The sequence below is a fragment of the Saccopteryx bilineata genome, chromosome 6 (assembly GCF_036850765.1).
Source record: "Saccopteryx bilineata isolate mSacBil1 chromosome 6, mSacBil1_pri_phased_curated, whole genome shotgun sequence".
Classification (NCBI taxonomy): Eukaryota; Metazoa; Chordata; class Mammalia; order Chiroptera; family Emballonuridae; genus Saccopteryx; species Saccopteryx bilineata.
Window position 1 is genome coordinate 188,407,201 of NC_089495.1, and position 17,090 is coordinate 188,424,290.

General features: G+C 44.1%; 1 protein-coding gene across 2 annotated transcripts in view; it reads right to left on the minus strand.

The window, feature by feature from the left end:
• The window catches only part of DOK5 (docking protein 5), a 113,775-nt gene extending 99,295 nt beyond the window's left edge, over positions 1–14,480 (minus strand). Inside the window, exon 1 of one of the 2 annotated variants that reach the window (XM_066237015.1) lies at positions 14,143–14,480. In XM_066237015.1, the coding sequence (XP_066093112.1) occupies positions 14,143–14,208 (66 nt within the window). In that variant the 5' untranslated portion in view covers positions 14,209–14,480. The remainder of the gene's footprint in view (positions 1–14,142) is intronic. The other variant, XM_066237017.1, reaches the window with a different exon arrangement.
• Positions 14,481–17,090: the final 2,610 nt, after the last annotated feature.

Below are 17,090 nucleotides of genomic sequence, written 5' to 3' on the forward strand. Positions count from 1 at the left end.
GCGTCAGTCCAGGGTGCTAAGGACCCAGGTTCAAAACCCTGAGGTCACCAGCATGAGTACAGGCTCATCCAGCTTGAGTACAGGCTCATCCAGCTTGAGTGCAGGCTCACCACCTTGAGCACAGGGTTGCCAGCTTGAGCATGAGATCATAGACATGATACCATGATCACTGGCTTGAGCCCAAAGATCGCTGGCTTGAATCCCAAGGTCATTGGCTTGAGCCCAAAGTCTCTGGCTTGAGCAAGGGGTCACTGGCTCAGCTGGAGCCCTGTGGTCAAGGCACATATGAGATAGCAATCAATGAACAACTAGTATGATGCAACTATGAGTTGATGTTTCTCATCTCTCTCCCTTCCTGTCTGTCTGTCCCTCTCCCCCCTCTCTCTCTCTCTCGCTAAACAAAATAAATAAAAAAGAAAAAAAGGGACACTGTATATAACAATATCCTATAATACAAACACCTATGTGCAAAACAAATTATACACACACAAACACATGCATTTTTATGTATACTTATGCATAAACTCCATAGAAATATACAAATCTGCCTGAATGACTGCTGGGGAGGTGAGACAAGTCTGAAGTAGGAGGAAAATTTCCTCTTCATTGCATCCTGTTTCGCATTTTTTTAAATTTGCTCATGTACACGTAATGCAAAGAACTTGTTAAAAAGAATTAGGGTGCACGTAGCCGTGGTTTATTGTAGGTAGAGTGGGCCTTTTTGTTTTTTGTTTCTTTCTTTTTCTTTTCCAGAAATTCAATTCTGCCTTCTCACATCCAAAGTAATGCATTTAAAAAGCTATCTGTTCTTGTTTACAATCTGACACAAGTCAAAGAATCTGAGTGGAAATCAAAGTTTCCTCTGCCATTTTCTGCTCAGGAGGCCAATGGCAGGGCACAGAGGAGACCAACTTGGGACTAAAGAGACTATTTTGTGTGTATGGTATGCTGTCATGGCCACAGTCACACTTCTGGCTCAGAGGCGGCCAGGTGGTGAGAGAGGGACGTCAAACATTCCTGTCTCCAGTCTGCCACGATGGACTTTGAGGTGGGAGAAGGTCAGGGACACGCTCTGGTCACAGCAGATGGCCAGGAGCAGGACCAGGTGACAATCACACCTTTCTCATTCCTGCCAGGTTTCTTGACTCCACACGTCCAGCCTGCTCTGCAGACTGCAGCTGGCGTAACGCAGAAGGGCTACAAATGGAAATCACACGAACTCTTAGAACTTCTTGGCGTTTCTGGGTAGGTATACACATGACGTGCTAGGATTAGTGTCTGTTTCATCATTGAATAGGCAAAATGTTATCTCAGGGTTTCGTTCATATACTTATACGTTTACTGAGCACCTACTATGTGCCTAGGCACTATTCTAGCCACTGAGAATTTAGCTGTGAACAAAAGTAGAAAAACTCATGCCCCTCTCGCTGCTCAGAGATAAGTAGAAAAAAAAAAAATCCCCAAACAATCAAGACATGTAGAATGCAAAAAACCATTCCGGTTGTGAGGAATGAGTCTGAATGAAACAAAAAGGGTGATGAGACGGAGAATACCTGAGGGAGGTCACCTGGTGTGGGGGGGTTCAACTGTTGTCCAGGGAGTCTACCACCTGATGTGAGGTCCAACCATGGTCTGGGGAGTCTACCACCTGATGTGGGGGTCCAACCATGGTCTGGGGAGTCTATCACCTGATGTGGGGGTCCAATCATTGTCTAGGGAGTCTACCACCTAATGTGGGGGTCCAACTATTGTTAGGGAGTCTACCACCTAATGTGGGGGTCCAATCATTGTCTAGGGAGTCTACCACCTAATGTGGGGGTCCAACTATTGTTAGGGAGTCTACCACCTGATGTGGGGTGGTCCAACCATGGTCTGGGGCATCTACCACCTGATGTGGGGTCCAACTGTTGTCCAGGGAGTCTACCGCCTGATGTGGGGGTCCAACCATGGTCTGGGGAGTCTACCACCTGATGTGAGGGGCCCAACTATTGTCTGGGGAGTCTATCACCTGATGTGGGGGTCCAACTATTGTCTAGGGAGTCTACCACCTAATGTGGGGGTCCAACCATTGTTAGGGAGTCTACCACCTGATGTGGGGTGGTCCAACCATGGTCTGGGGCATCTACCACCTGATGTGGGGAGTCCAACTGTAACTTTGGAGCTAAGAGCCAGCCACAGGAGAGTGTTACAGATGAAGGGAAGGATCAAGTGGAAAAGATATGACCAGAAAAGAGCTGGTCCTGGGAAGACAGGACAGGACCAAGAGGGGCTGAAGCTTAGAAGAAAGGAAAGGGACTTTAGACCCCGCATCTAGCACAGCCTTGTGGTTCTTAATACCTAGGAATGGCCTGAGTGGGCTATTCAGAAATTGCATCCAGTCAGAGTGAAAACATTAATATCCATCCCCCTCCCCAGCTAGATCCATGTGAACATCTTACCAGGCTGGCCATGCTAATAAAAATATTGCTTAGGTTACGTTAGTCAATATGTAGTTGTTTGAGTCAATACATATATATCTTTTCTTTAATTTAATATAGGTTGATCAAACATTCAATATCATAATTTTATTTTTGGAATAAAAATAACAATCACAGTTAACATATGGTTTATCATCGTTTCCCTGGAAGGTGTTTTTCTTTTTGTTGTTTTGTTTTTAAGAAAGTAAATGACCTTTTCTAAATCCTTACTTAAAAACTACTTTTTAAGTAGAGTACATACTATTCTCAAAAGGAAAAAAGCCTGCAAACTGAAAAGATGCTAAGTATAAAATTGCTAAGAACTCAGTCTCAGGCTTGAGAAAATCTATAGTATATACCAAGGGTTCATTTCCCATTTCTTAGATTAGGAAGAACTTGAGAAAGCTCTCAAAACACACTTTTGTAAGATGAGAGGAAGCGGCATTCTCAGAGAGTGCTGGGGAACACGCTCTTCACACTTGAGTACACTTGGGGCGATGGGTCCCACTTCTGGGAATGTATTCACCAGTGTGCTCGCGCTGGGGGAGATGACAGGTGAGCTGGGAGACCATTGGCAAAGGGAGAGAGCGACTCACACAGATGTCCACAAAAGAGATACAGCTTGAATTCCAATTCAGGCTCTGCCACGTACCAGCTGTGTGACTGGAACGAAAGACTTAGTAACTCAGTTTTAGGATCTATAGAATGGGCACATAAATATACTGCTCACAAAAATTAGGGGATATTTCGAAGTGAATATGAAGCAATAAAATATCCCCTAATTTTTGTGAGCAGTGTACTTCATGCACATATTTAATAATTAAAAAAAAGAAAGGGAAGCAAAAAGGAAGAATGAATAAATAAGTAAATAACTATATGATAGCAGATATATCCATACACTGGAATCCTATCTTATCATTGAAAAAGCAACCTATCCAGCCTGACCTGTGGTGGTGCAGTGGATAAAGCGTCAACCTGGAAACGCTGAGGTTGCCGGTTCAAAACCCTGGGCTTGCCTGGTCAAGGCACATATGAGAGTTGATGCTTCCTGCTCCTCCCCCCCCCCTCTCTCTCTCCTCTATAATGAATAAATAAAATCTTTAAAAAAAAAAAAAAAAAGAAAAGCAACCTATCCTATCATTGATAGGCTGCTAAGTAAGAAAGCCATGGGACAGAAGAGTATTTAAGCACAGGTTAGGCACATGCACACACATGCACATAGGCACTCATACATGAGACTTTTGGTACATAAGACTATTCTGGAAGAAAGTATTCACAGTATTTGCTTCTGAGGAGTGAAACCAAGTATGTGCAGATGACACAATGAGAAATTCTAGAACATTCTACCACTCAAGAGTAGACAAAATCTACAACAACGTCAGCTGGGACATATTTGTCTATTTGTCTCCTTATATTTAATATCCCATTCTATTATTCAGACCTGCAGTAAAATGATTCATTCATTCAATTAGCAAATACTGAGCATGTACGATGGGCTAACAGCAGAGAATGAGACAGCCAAGGTCTTTGAGCTCAGAGAACTTACATTCTAGTGGGAGAAAACATAACCAAAAATAAGGAAACTAATCTTAAAAAGCCCTATGTATACTCTTATACTGGAGTGGTGTTCCAGAGGTGTGTAAGGGGAAGCCTTTAGATGTGGTGGTCAGGGAGGTCATTTGGAGGCCGGAAGTAAACAGCGCAAGTCCAGAAACCAAGAGGAAACCACCACCGGGGGAAAAGCAGAGCGAAGACAGGTTCAAAGGACTCGGACCTCTCCAGTGGCGAACTCCACAGACCAATGTTCCCTTCAAACCCCACTTCTCACCTCATTGTGCACCTGAATTAACGAGATGCTAAAGATCAGACTAGTTTCATCACATCTAGGTTAGGGCCCACGGTTATTAGTGAATTACAACCTAGGCTCAAAAGCAGTTCTTTTGCAAGTGAGCCAAAATATCTACATATTGGCAGAGAAAAACCTGAAAACTTGAAGAAATTATTCACCAGAAGAGTTGATTTTTTTAGGGGATTCACAGAGGTATGCTTTCTTAAAGGTTTTCTAGATAAATTTCTTTTATTGAGTTAATATGTGGCATGAAGATAATAAAATACATTTTAAGGATTTAATTGCTTTCCTAAACAGTGAAACTTATGTTAAGTAAAAGCTTTGAATTTAAAGCAGTATTTTAATTTAGTTTAAGCTAGTCCATTCATAAAGCAGGTTAATTTCTCTTTCTATTAACCACTAATGTATTTATTGTATATATAAATAAAGGAAGATAAGATAAAGGTTTAGGCAACTTTGAGCAATGATTGTGGGTTTTGGGGGGTGAGAAGTAACATACACACTTATCATATTAGCTGGAAGTTCCTTAAGGGAATAGTATTGAGTACATGAAATATTTTTTCTTAGGACCCCTATGTCTGAAAATGATTAATATCCAGAATATATACTTTTAAAATGTCTCGAAACAGGTAAAAAACAAACAGTTCAATAGAAAACGGGCACAAAACATGCATAGACATTTTACCAAACTACATACAGATGACCAATACACATGTGAAAAGATGCTGAATACCACACTACCCGTTAGAGAAATGAAAATTAAAATCACCATGAGCTGTTAATAATACACACAGATTAGAATGTCTTTTAAAAATGTAGTGACAGCACCAAAAATTGGCGACAACATCAAATTCCGGCAAAGATGCAGAGAAACTGGGTCACTCGCACGTTGCACGTTGCTGATGTGAATGTGAAAAACAGTTTCCACTGCGGAAAACAATTTGGCAGTTTCTTAGAAAACGAAACAGGCAACTAACTACCAATATAACCCACCAACTGCTCTCCCGGGCATTTACCTAGAGGTGTTATCGACCGAAGGGGTAGGTTCTTGTATTTCCCCAGAGAGAAATCACAGGAGGGGATGACAGTTAAAACAGAAGAGGTTTGTTAAGCTTCAGAGGGAAGAGTCCAAAGCTTGATGTTTCAAGAGAGCGCACTCAGAAGGTGGATTCTAAGCTCCCGAGCCTTTGTGGGGCTGCATTTATGTGGTGCTGGGTGAGTCCTGTTCCCTGGTTCATCTTCCAGGATCCTCTTTCGGTGAGCTTGCACCAGCTGGAGCCAGAGTAGTGAGGCTACATGCTCCGACATACTAGGAATGTCTGGTTAGCATTTTAAATCCCCACCCACGGATGTGATTTTTACTATTATAATGAGCAAAGGTCCCCAAAAGGACAGTCTTTTTTTCTTCTTTTTGAGAGAGAGAGAGAGAGAGAGAGGAAGGGAAAGAGATGAGAAGCATCAACTCATAGTTGCGTCACACTAGTTGTTCATTGATTGCTATCTCATATGTGCTTGACCACGGGGCTTCAGCCGAGCCAGTGACCACTTGCTCAAGACAGTGTGACCTTGGGCTCAAGCCAGCAACCATGGGCTTCCAGCCAGCGACCTGGGGCTTCAAGTCAGTGACCATAGAGTGATGTCTAAGATCCCACACCTAAGCTGGAGACCCTGCGCTCAAGCAGGATGAGCCTGCGCTCAAGCCAGTGACCTCGGGGTTTTGAACCTGGGTCCTCAGCATTTTACTGTGCCACCACCTGGTCAGACTAAAATGACAGTCTTCAGAGCTCCTGAGCAAGCAGTTTGAGAAACTTTCCCTTCACCTGACTGCATCCTTTCCGAGGTTGAAAGCATTCCCAGTCCTGTGATTCTATTGGTAGTGGGGAAATGGAATGCTGCTATTCTGGCTTTGTGGTCAGATCCAGGCCCCTGACACCTGGAATGCTGCTATTCTGGCTTTGTGGTCAGATCCAGGCCCCTGTCACCTTCTCACAGGTGGCCTCCCACACAGGTATGGACAGTTATGTTCACACAGCAACCCATACACAACGTTTGTATCAGCTTTATTCATAACAGCCCCAAACTGGAAACCATCCCAAATGTCCTTCAACAGATGAACAGCTGAACAAATTACGGTACATCCACACTGTGGGATACCGTGTAGCAATGGAAAAGCAGTGGGCCATTGGTAGCACGCTGATTCCAGAGGGGAATAAAACTCCAAGCCCCAAGGTTGCCTACTATATGATTCCATTTAGACAATATTCTTGAAACGATAAAATTGTAGCAATGAAAAACAGATGAGTCATTGTCAGGGATCTGGGGCTGCGAGAGGGGAAGCAGAGAGGTAAGTCTAAAAGGGCGAGAGGAAAGAGCCTGTGGTGGGGGAATGTCCTGTCTCAGACTGTAGCAATGTCAGTGTCTGGTTGTGATACTGCACTAGAGATTTGAATGATGTTGCCATTGCAGGAAACTGGGTAAGGAATATGGGATATCACTTTGTGTTATTTCTTACACCTCCATGGGAACCTACTATTATCTGAAAATTAAAAAATAATAATAAGAATTTAATAAAATAAGACAGTAGTTCTAACCTTTTGGAAGATGTAGAGGGTGGACAGTGATAGGGCCTGGCCAGGGGGTCCAGATCTCTGTAAGAATCTAATAAAAGAAAAACTATAAAGCATCACCTGAGGCCTGACCTGTGGTGGCGCAGTGGATGAAGCGTCGACCTGGAACCCTGAGGTTGCCGGTTCAAAACCCCGGGCTTGCCTGGTCAAGGCACATATGGGAGTTGATGCTTCCTGCTCCTCCTCTGTTCTCCCTATCTCTTTCCTCTCTCTCTCTCTCTCTCTCTCTCTCTCTCTTTCTCTCTAGTAATAAAAAATGAATAAATATAAAGCATCACCTGAGAAAAATTACCTGCATCCTCTCCCTGGATCCTGTTTAAGGGCTCCACTCAAGGACATGATACCCACAGCTCACATTTATGGTCTCTGGGATCCAGGGAATGAATAGAGGCTTAGACCATTAGTAAAACAAAGGCAGCCCCACCCCCACCTGCTCTGCAAAATACCGCTTTCAGATCCTCATCCCAAATGTAGCCATCTGCAGTCTTGAAAGAAGCTATCTTCACTTCAACATTCCCATATTATCTATGGCATTTCTAAACTCACAATTTCATTTTGAAATTCTCCAAAACAGGGGCTGGCAGGTGGGAGGCATCAGAATCTCTTTCTGGTTTAGAATCTTCAAAGGTTTATTTCCACCCAACTGGAATCAAATTCCTAGAGCAAGAGGAAAATCAAATGTGCCCTTCCTCATTCCACAATCCCAGAACAGAAGTCTGCAAATAGCTTTCAACTGAATATTTGACCTGTGACTGAGACTAGTTCACCTCAAACTTTAGCAAACATATTAATCTCAAGTTAACAACACAAGTCCTAAATCAGACTGTTAATTCCTTGAGGATGTTGACTGGACCTATCTTATTTAAGGCAGTTTAACACTAGCAGGCACTCAATAAATATTTGATGATTGCTAAAATGAAAGCAAATATATCCCAAATGAAATCTAAATTCTTAAAATACAAAAGATAATAATCCCCCAACAAAAATGACCAAACTTGCTTAAAAATAAATATTTCTAGTCATCTAATGAATACAATAAAAAATAATAATAAATTGGCAGATGTAGGGAAAATCATCACATCAGCAATTGGGTTTATGTCTACACATGAAGTCCCTAAATTGGCCATTCTTTGCTTAAATCAGTTTGGGGGATGATCACTAAAGGCTGCCTTTATGCATAATTAATCACATCATCCACATGGACCACTGAATGATGAGGACTGAAGACCAGATGGAAGGTACTACTGACATGGAAACTGGTGAAGGGATTCAAATTGGGCCAGAACGCTGTGTGGTCTTGACTTAGGCCTGTGTACTCAGTCTGTCGGACCGTAAATTTCCTGACTGGCAAAGTTATCCCCAAAGTCTCTTTCTCTTAAGGAAGAAAAGCCACACTTCACATATCTTCCTGAATGGTTGTGTGTGTGTGTGTGTGTGTGTGTGTGTGTATGTACATATACTGATAGAATACAATAAAATTATCCTATGATGTTCACGCTATGATTATAACTTTGCCATGGTATCATAAAAAATGTAGATGCCTAATTATCTCTAAATCCCAAAACCTCTAATGAAATATTAAAGCCTCTTCAGGGCACTGGTGAGACAGATAAACAAAGGGTAAAAAGGTATGTCTTCCTAAAATCTGGACATTCACTGACCAATTTTTCAAAGTCATTCTTAATGCCACCAGAAAGACCCCCAAGAGTAAAGAAATACCCCCTAGTCTGATGAACTCACTCCAAGCAAGGTTAATGGAGATGATTTTTTTCTGGCCTTGACGTCTTTGCCATTTATCTAAGGATCATATAAAAAATGTTACAATGGCACCCCTGGCCAGTTAGCTAAGCTGGTTAGAGCATCATCTGGATACGCCAAGGTTGTGGGTTCGATCCCCGGTCACAGCACATACAAAAATCAATCAGTGAATGCATAAATAAGTGGAACAACAAACAAATATTTCTCTCTTTCTCCTTTCCTCTCTCTCTAAAATAAATAAAAATAAAGAATGAAGAAAAATCTTACAATGGCATGTATTCCTTCTATCTCTAGCATCAGTGCCAATTGTTTCACATATAGTAAGTCAGTTTTCCTAACTAAACAGCAAGTTCTTTGAAGATGAGAGCTACTGCAGTAGAAACAGGGAAACCAATAACCACCTAAGTGTCCTGGTCCTCTAACAGCATGGGGGTAGTAAGAGGGAAAGCAGTAATAAACATACTTGGCTTTCCACTGTATCAAGCATTGTGCTAAGCCTTTTCACAAGGATCACCTATTAGGTGGGTTATTATGAGTCTCCCTCTTTTTACTGAAGACTGAAACTCACAAATGTTAAATAATTCATCAGAAGTCACATGACCAATTGCTCAATTGGGATTTTAACAGAGTCTCATGCCAGAGAATATGCTTTCTTTTTCTTCTTTTTCCAAGTGAGAGGAGAGGAGAAAGATACAGACTCCCACATGCGCCCTAACTGGGATCCACCAGGCAACCCCTATCTGGGGCTGATGCACGCAACCAAGCTATTTTCTGGGGCTGATGTACTCAGCCAATTGGGCCATGGCTGCAGTAGGGAGAGAGGGAAAGAGAGCAGGGAAGGGGAGAGGGAGGGGAGGGGAGGGGAGGGGTGGAAAAGCAGATGGTCGCTGCTTCTGTGTACCCTGACTGGGAATCAAACCAGGATGTCCACATGCCAGGCCAATGCTCTTCCATTGAGCCAACAGGCCAGTACTAAGAATATGCTTTTAAACTAGTCCATAGTGAGAGTTTCGTGCATTCATTCAAGACATTTTCATCACACTGCCTGCTCCGTGCTGGGCACTGTTTCAGGCATGGGGGTTCAGCTATAACATAAATAAAAGGCAAGAGAATTCCCAGCCTTCACACAGCCTCACATGCTAGTTGGAGGAAACAATCAACAAATGAAATCCACTGACCAATATGTAAGGAAGGTGGTAATTCTAGAAAGAATAAAGGAAAGGGACACAAGGGGTGGGGGAGGGAGGAAATAAGATAGGGCATCTGGAAGGCTTCAATGAGAAGGTGGAATCTGAGGAAAGGCTGAAGAAAATGAGGAGGGAGCCAGGAAGAGACATCCAGGGGAACACCATTCCAAGCAGAAGGAACAGCCAAGGAACTTGGAGCCCACTGTAAAGCTTTCACTCTAACTTAGACGGAAAGAGCCTGGTGGGGTCTCTCCTGAGCAGCCAGGGAGACAGATTGGGAGGTTACTGCAATATTACAGAGAGGAATGAGGGGGCTTGGTCCAAGGTGGTAACAATGGTGGCATGGTGTGAGAGAGTTGGATTCTAGGCGTATTTCAAAGACTGAACCCATAAAATCTCCAGATGAATGGTTTGGGTTGAGAGAAAAAGGAAAGAGAGAGAAATGCCATGGAAGTTTGTTTAATTGCTTCCTTGCTTGTTCAATTTTTACCAGGGCAATTAAAATGTTGGGACCTTAGCTAGCGGCTGAGGTGCAGACTCTAGCAGAAACTGGTTTGGATGAAACAATGAAGGGTTTGGGAGGCTTTAAGTCTGAGGCACCTGGTAGATGTCCAGGTGGAGATGTGGGCTAGACAGGAGAAGAGGTCATTGGTAGACAAAAGCAGACAGATGTTATTTAAAGGCAAGCAATCCGGGGGTTGCATGTAGAGAAGAAGGCTAAGTGGGAGTTCCAACTCTGAGGTTTGGATGGTGGACAAGCCATAGCAGTTATTGACTGGGACATTCTCTCTTTGCGGAAAAGGAAGAAACCAAGGGAGGATGGTTGAAATGTGCCATCTAAGCCACACACTCAGTCAGGTTAATGATGTACGACTTGTCTGATATGCCACTCATCCAAGGATACGTTTTTAGGGCCTTGTGTGGGTTAGCCAAATAATTGTAGACAGCTGCTCCCCTTCCCACTCCACTGCCCCCCAAACAGTAACATGGCCATTCTGAACAAATACTGTTCCAGATCTCGAGATCTCCCCGAGCCAATGGAGAGTGAATTAGGGCATCAGATGGGAAGACACTAAGACTTCTGAGTTATGGCCATCGAATTTCATGAAGCTTTTTTCTGTTTAAAGAAAAAAGTCAATACCTATTTGATTATATAATCACTTAAACAGTTTAAGATCTCAACTATAGATGAGCACTAAGCCACCACCCATTTGAATGGGGATGGTCTGAGAATGTTTCTTGTCCAACAAAAAAAAATTAAAAATAAATAATCACTTCAATGTACAGAATTTGTAAAAAGCTTCATCCAATGAGAATCTCTCCAGCTGCATAAACATTGATGCCTTTAGAAACTTCAAAATATAAAAATAAAGAAACTGATGATCCTTACATCTTTCCATTTATTCTCACTCATCTTTGATTAAACTAAAGAAACAATACAATCAGAACCTATGCTGTATGCGTTCACTGCATTTTCACAGGTATTATCTGGCTTAAGGCTCCCAACATGACTAGTGTTCATTGTACAGATGTGAAAACTGAGGCCAAGAAAGGGCAAGGGCCATAGAGCCAATGACTCATAGAAGCAGAATTTGTCCCCCTTTCTTTTTTCAAATCTGAGGGAGCATTTCTTGGCACAACAGCTGCTTACCATGAACTGTTGTTTTCTTGTTTAATTATAAACCATCCCAAACATGGTTCTAACCCACAGACACTTGTCTGGATTCCATTAATAAAACCACTATGTTGTATCAGTTCCTAAAGAGGCTTATGGATTGCAAAGTCACGCATTTACTCTGTAATTCAATGCCTGGTTCAAAGGGCACTTACTGGGTGCTAACTCTATAGCAGAACCTAGGCCCTACCTCTCTCTGAGACTTGCACCTGTCATACACGCTGTTCCAGGTTACATGCAGCCTAGACAAATACCATTACCATGTCTTACTTTGGACAGAGGTTCCCTACACCGTTTCCCTGAGGCCTTCGTTTTTCACCATTACTTGCAGTCTCCATTCAAAACTCTAGTTCACACCGTTTTCTGACAACTGTGTAATCAGCCTCCTTGGTTTATGTAAATAAATTATATTGTGAGAACACTGTTTAAAAATTAACTGGTGATTTAAAAAAAAAAACCAATGTTAACACAGAAGATCATATTTCTTTGATTATATTTTTGACCTTTTCTCTATGAGCAAGCAATAGCCATCACTCAACAGATACTCTAAAATCCATGTGAGTGTTCACAAAGACAAAATGAATAAACCCTGAGAAAGTATACTGCTCGCTGGCATCCGAAATACTGTAAAATATAAAATGAACGCAAACTGTATTTCCCTTCTCACTGCTTCAGATATCTGTCTATAAACATTGGCACACAGAGAGGGCTATATTGTGTCAGTTCTGATAATATAGAAAAATAATTTCAATTACCATAAGCTAGAAAGTTATGGTAACTAGTCTTTCAAATAAGTCACCATGTGTCACAATTTGGCATAAACTTCAGTCCTTATGAATAATTCACATTTTGTACATTAATAATGCATGTCTTCTTCCTATTGGAATGCTCCCTAACACAGAATAGATGTCACTTAACAATTTCCTCAATTGACATGATGGAATAAGGCTATAATTAGAATGGTGTTTTTTCAATGCTGCCTTTATTATTACAACCCTCTGGCTTGCCCATAAAGCGATCATAAACATAAAGCTCCTATTATTTCTTGCCCTTTACCTGAGAGTCACTCAGTTAAGTACCCCAACAATAGCTGCTCCCGCCAATGAGAATATTTGCATAGCGAAAATGGAAATCAAGGCAACTTAGGTAGGGCTGATAGGGACTGGTTGGTTCTGCTACATTTGTCCCTAATTATATATGTATGTATTCACAATAACACAGGACATAATTGCTAAAACATGGTGACCAGTGGCGGAAGGAAGGAAAGAAGGAAGGGAGGGAGGGGGGAGAAGGGGAGGGGGGAGGGAAAAAGGGGCACAAACAAACCAGGCGAGAGTTTTTTAATAATTACATCACCAGGTTTTTCTCCCCTGCTGTTTACCTCAGTAAAAATTTTCCTTTCAAATTTTCAGTGACATTATCTGGCACATCAAGAAAGTCCAAAGACCAAGTAAAGAGAAAGGTGCCAATGACATATTTGTAGAGAAAGACCTCATCAGCCTAACTCCCTTCCCAGCGGGGCCGTTCCGCCTCACCATCGACATTTATTATGATTTCGGATATCATTAAAGTAAACTTTCCTCCCCCCACCTCTCGCCAAATGCACACAATAAACAATGACAGCCACCACTCTTGCCACAAGGCAAAGAAAAATGAGGTAGTTTAAAATTTAAAAAAAAAAATCGTTCCAGTTTCCTCCCCCTCCCTCAAGAATTCCTTTCCCGTCCCTCAAGCCCAAAGAGAAGCAGGAGTGTTCCCTGAGGTGCCATCAATGAAAGGAGATGGGAAAAGACAAAGAGTTGTAAGAGAGGAGCCATCCCTGTGCCATCATTTGTCCCCTGCGAGAACCTTCCGATTCATTCATACATATTTAGGCAACACTCGCGCTGTGCCAGGGATTAGGTTGCACCCCAAATAATCTCAGTGGGTTCCAATGTGTGTTCCAGCAGCAGAAATCCACTACCCAAGCCAAGGACGGGGGAAAATTCAGAGTCCGGTATCTACCCCAAGTTGGCCTGGCCATCGGCCACCCACACCGCCTTTGCCAACACCTGGGGACAGAGGTGTTGGATCACTGTCCAGAACCCGGAGTCCAGAGAGACCTTACACTCAGCAGAAACCTCTCCCTGGGGTCCGAGGGTTGCTGACCTTGCTCACACCGAGGGCGTCTCCCCTCTTTCTCGGCCAGCTGGTCCATCCCCCGGTAAAAGTTAAGTTGGTCGTGAGTGGGAAGAGGGACACCGGGGACATCCGGCAGGCTCAGCACCCTCCCGGGTTCTCAACTCTAACTCCCATGGCTACCGAGAAATATTTATTTCGAGTAGATGGGCTCCAGTGACTACTGAAGCCGAACACGCGGCCACCATTAGAAAGCCAAGTCATCCGAGAGATAAAGATAGATCCATTACATACATAGACCTGGCCCTACAGCGGTAGCCCCGGGAGGTGTGGATTCCAGCGGAGAGCGCCACGCGCCATTCACAGCGCCCGGCCGGGGGACCTGCTTCCTCCCTCCGGAGATGCTGGCTAAGGAGAAAGACAATTGAACCAGCGAACAGAGAGGAAAAAAAAAAAAAGGATTGATACTCACCCCCAGGCGTCTGCTCCGGATCCTCACATACCCTTGCTTCACTATGTCATTAAAATTTGAAGCCATCCCGGACCCCCCTCACCCAAGCGCACGCACCCTAAGTGGTTTTGGGGAGGGTAGAAGACAGGGTCAAGAGAAGGCGTGGGGGCGGGGAGAAAGTTGAAGAGGTGAAGCTGCTTCTGCTGCGATTCGGCGTGGCTCTAAAAAGCGCACATCACTTTGTCCCCCCAACCCTGAAAGTGGGCGGCCGGCTTGCAGCCACTTTGGGGGAGCGCAGAGAGCGCGGCGCCGCCAGGCGAGGCTGGAGCGCCAGCGTCAGCTGACTCATCAGCCAGCCTGCCAGGAGGAGGGGCAGCGGCGGCAGCTCAAGGATCCAGCCCAGCCTCCTCCCGCCCAGGAGGAGCAGGCGGAGGAGGAGGCAGAGGAGGAAGAAGGAGGGAGTCGAAGAGGAGGAGCCCCGCGGGTCCCTGCGCCAGGCGGTGGCCACCCGCAGGCCGACACACTTGAATGCACTCTCCCGGGTCCTCGCTCACGTAGCCCGTCCCCCTCCCCTCCTCGCGGACCCCGCATGTGTGCAGGTCCACCTCGCCCCCTGCACCTCCTTGACAGCCTGCCGGGATCACTCTCCCTTTCTCCTCGCTCCTCTCTCCTCGCTCCGGTGGCTTATTTTAGGAGGAAAGAAAATTTCACTTTTTCCCAGCCACCGCCTACCCCGCCTCTCCTTTCAGCTCCATCTCGTCCCTGAGAAGGAGTGATTTTTATTTCTGCTGTGTGTCTATCTGGGGAGGTAGTGTTGCCATGGTTTGCCTTGACCTTGGCATACTAGGGCAGGGTTATTGCCACGGCTTAAGGCTTAAGCGACTTGCTCCCTCTGGTTTCCTTGGCATCCTGGCCCCCGCCTTCAGTGATATAATTTGCCAGATTTTTATTGTTTGAGTCTGTTTTTCCCACCCGAATGTAAGTTTCCCAGGCGCTATGTCTTGGTTTCAAGCTTGGCCAAAGGCTGGGCCAGAGCAGGTGCTCAATAAATCCTTAGTACCAGGCACTGTTTTAAGCCCTTTAAACTCCCCTATACCTTTTGAGGTAGGTCCCCTCCTTATATAAATACCAGGTCCATTTTTATGCCTCCAGAGCCCCGCAATAGAGCTCACCCTTATTACTACTACAGGATACTGTCTATAGAATAAAACGGAAGGGGGACCAGACATTGCACTCACCTGATGGTACTGTCTTCCAGGAGCACGCTTAACTTGATGATACCCGCTAACATTTGGGGGGCACCATTTATGCTGGACAGTGTGTTCATCCTGTTAAAGGAATATTGAGATAGATACGATCGCCGTCACCCACATTTTATGGAAACTAAAGCTCAGGAGAATAAAGAGACTTACCCCAGGACCCACAGGGCTAGGACCAAAAGGAGGAAACACGGCCCTATAACCTTTCTGCAAAAGCAAGTGTCATGGAGCAAGGAGGTTACCAGCTGGTTGCCAGAGGGAGAGCTTTCTAATCATTTGCCTTAACCACAAAGGTAAACACCGCCTCAGAAAGCTGACAATTCTTACTGACTGGAGGTGACTAAACCGAGGCTGGGTGAACTTTGGTCAGAGCTATTAAGAAGAAAATTCATTTATTTATTTGACCTGCTGACCTTTGAAGGCCTTTCAACTCTAAGATTATAGGACTTTTTTTCTCACTGGGAACATTAGCTTTTAGTCACCTTTTAGTTTGATGGGTGTCAGTTAAAGAAGAGAAAAACCCAAGAATGTATCATAGGAGAGCTGAGATTAACCCGGGACATGCAAAAAGCAAGTATTCAGGCAGGGAGGACTCTTTTTCCTTTCCTTTTTTTTGGTGTGTTTTTCTTTTGTTTTGTTTTGTTTGTTTGTTTGTTTTTTTGTGGGAAGGGGAGATATTGAAGCAGATTCTGTGCACCAGGGACCAGGATCCATCTGGCAACCCTGTCTTGGCCCAATGCTCAAGTACCAACCTATTTTTAGTGCCTGAGACTGACATTGCTCCAGGGGAGCTATCTCAGTGCTGGGGGCTACACTGAAAGCAATTGAGCCACTGGCTGCAGGAGGTAAAGAGGGCGAGAAGAGAGTGAGTGGGGAAATAGCAGATGGTTGCGTCTCCTGTCAGTCCTGACCAGGAATCGAACCCAGATCGTTCATAAGCTGTGCCAATGTTCTATCCACTTAGCCACCAGCCAGGGCTGGGAAGACTCTTTTTGTTACATAGTAAACCAACAGCTCTGTCATCATGTTGTCATTTGACATAAATGATGTTTTCATTTTAAATCTCTCTCTAAAAGAGGATAAAGTAATCAAAATCATTTAGAGAATTCATTTTGAAGGCTTAAATCATGAAAAAAAACAAACTGTTCATGGTTGCCATGAACAAGGCCTGTCCATGGAAGGTATTTGTCCAACTAATCATTTGTAGACTAAAGCAACAGTATCACAGAAACAAAGTGAGGGAATTTGGCATTAGAGCTTGAGATGGATGCCTAGAGGTAACAGAAATAATTACTGACAAAACCTGAGACTGAGAAATCTTTCCCCATGTACTTAATGTTGAGTACAGTCAACATTCATAAATAATTAAGCTAGATGTGAGAACACTGGAATCAAACTAGAAAATATCCAACCAGATGTGAAGAGACATGGGATTCCCCCCTCCCCAAGTGAGAAGGGGGGGCAGACAGGCTCCGGCATGCACCCAACAGGGATCCACCCGGCATGCGCACCAGGGAGCGATGCTCTGCCCATCTGGGGCATTGCTCTGCTGCAACTGGAGCCATTCTAGTGCCTGAGGTGGAAGTATGGAGCCATTCTCAGCGCCGGGGCCAACTTTGCTCCAATGGAGCCTTGGCCGGGAGGGGAAGAGGAAGATAGAGAGAAAGGAGAGGGGGAATGGTGGAGAAGCAGATGGGTGCTTCTCCTGTG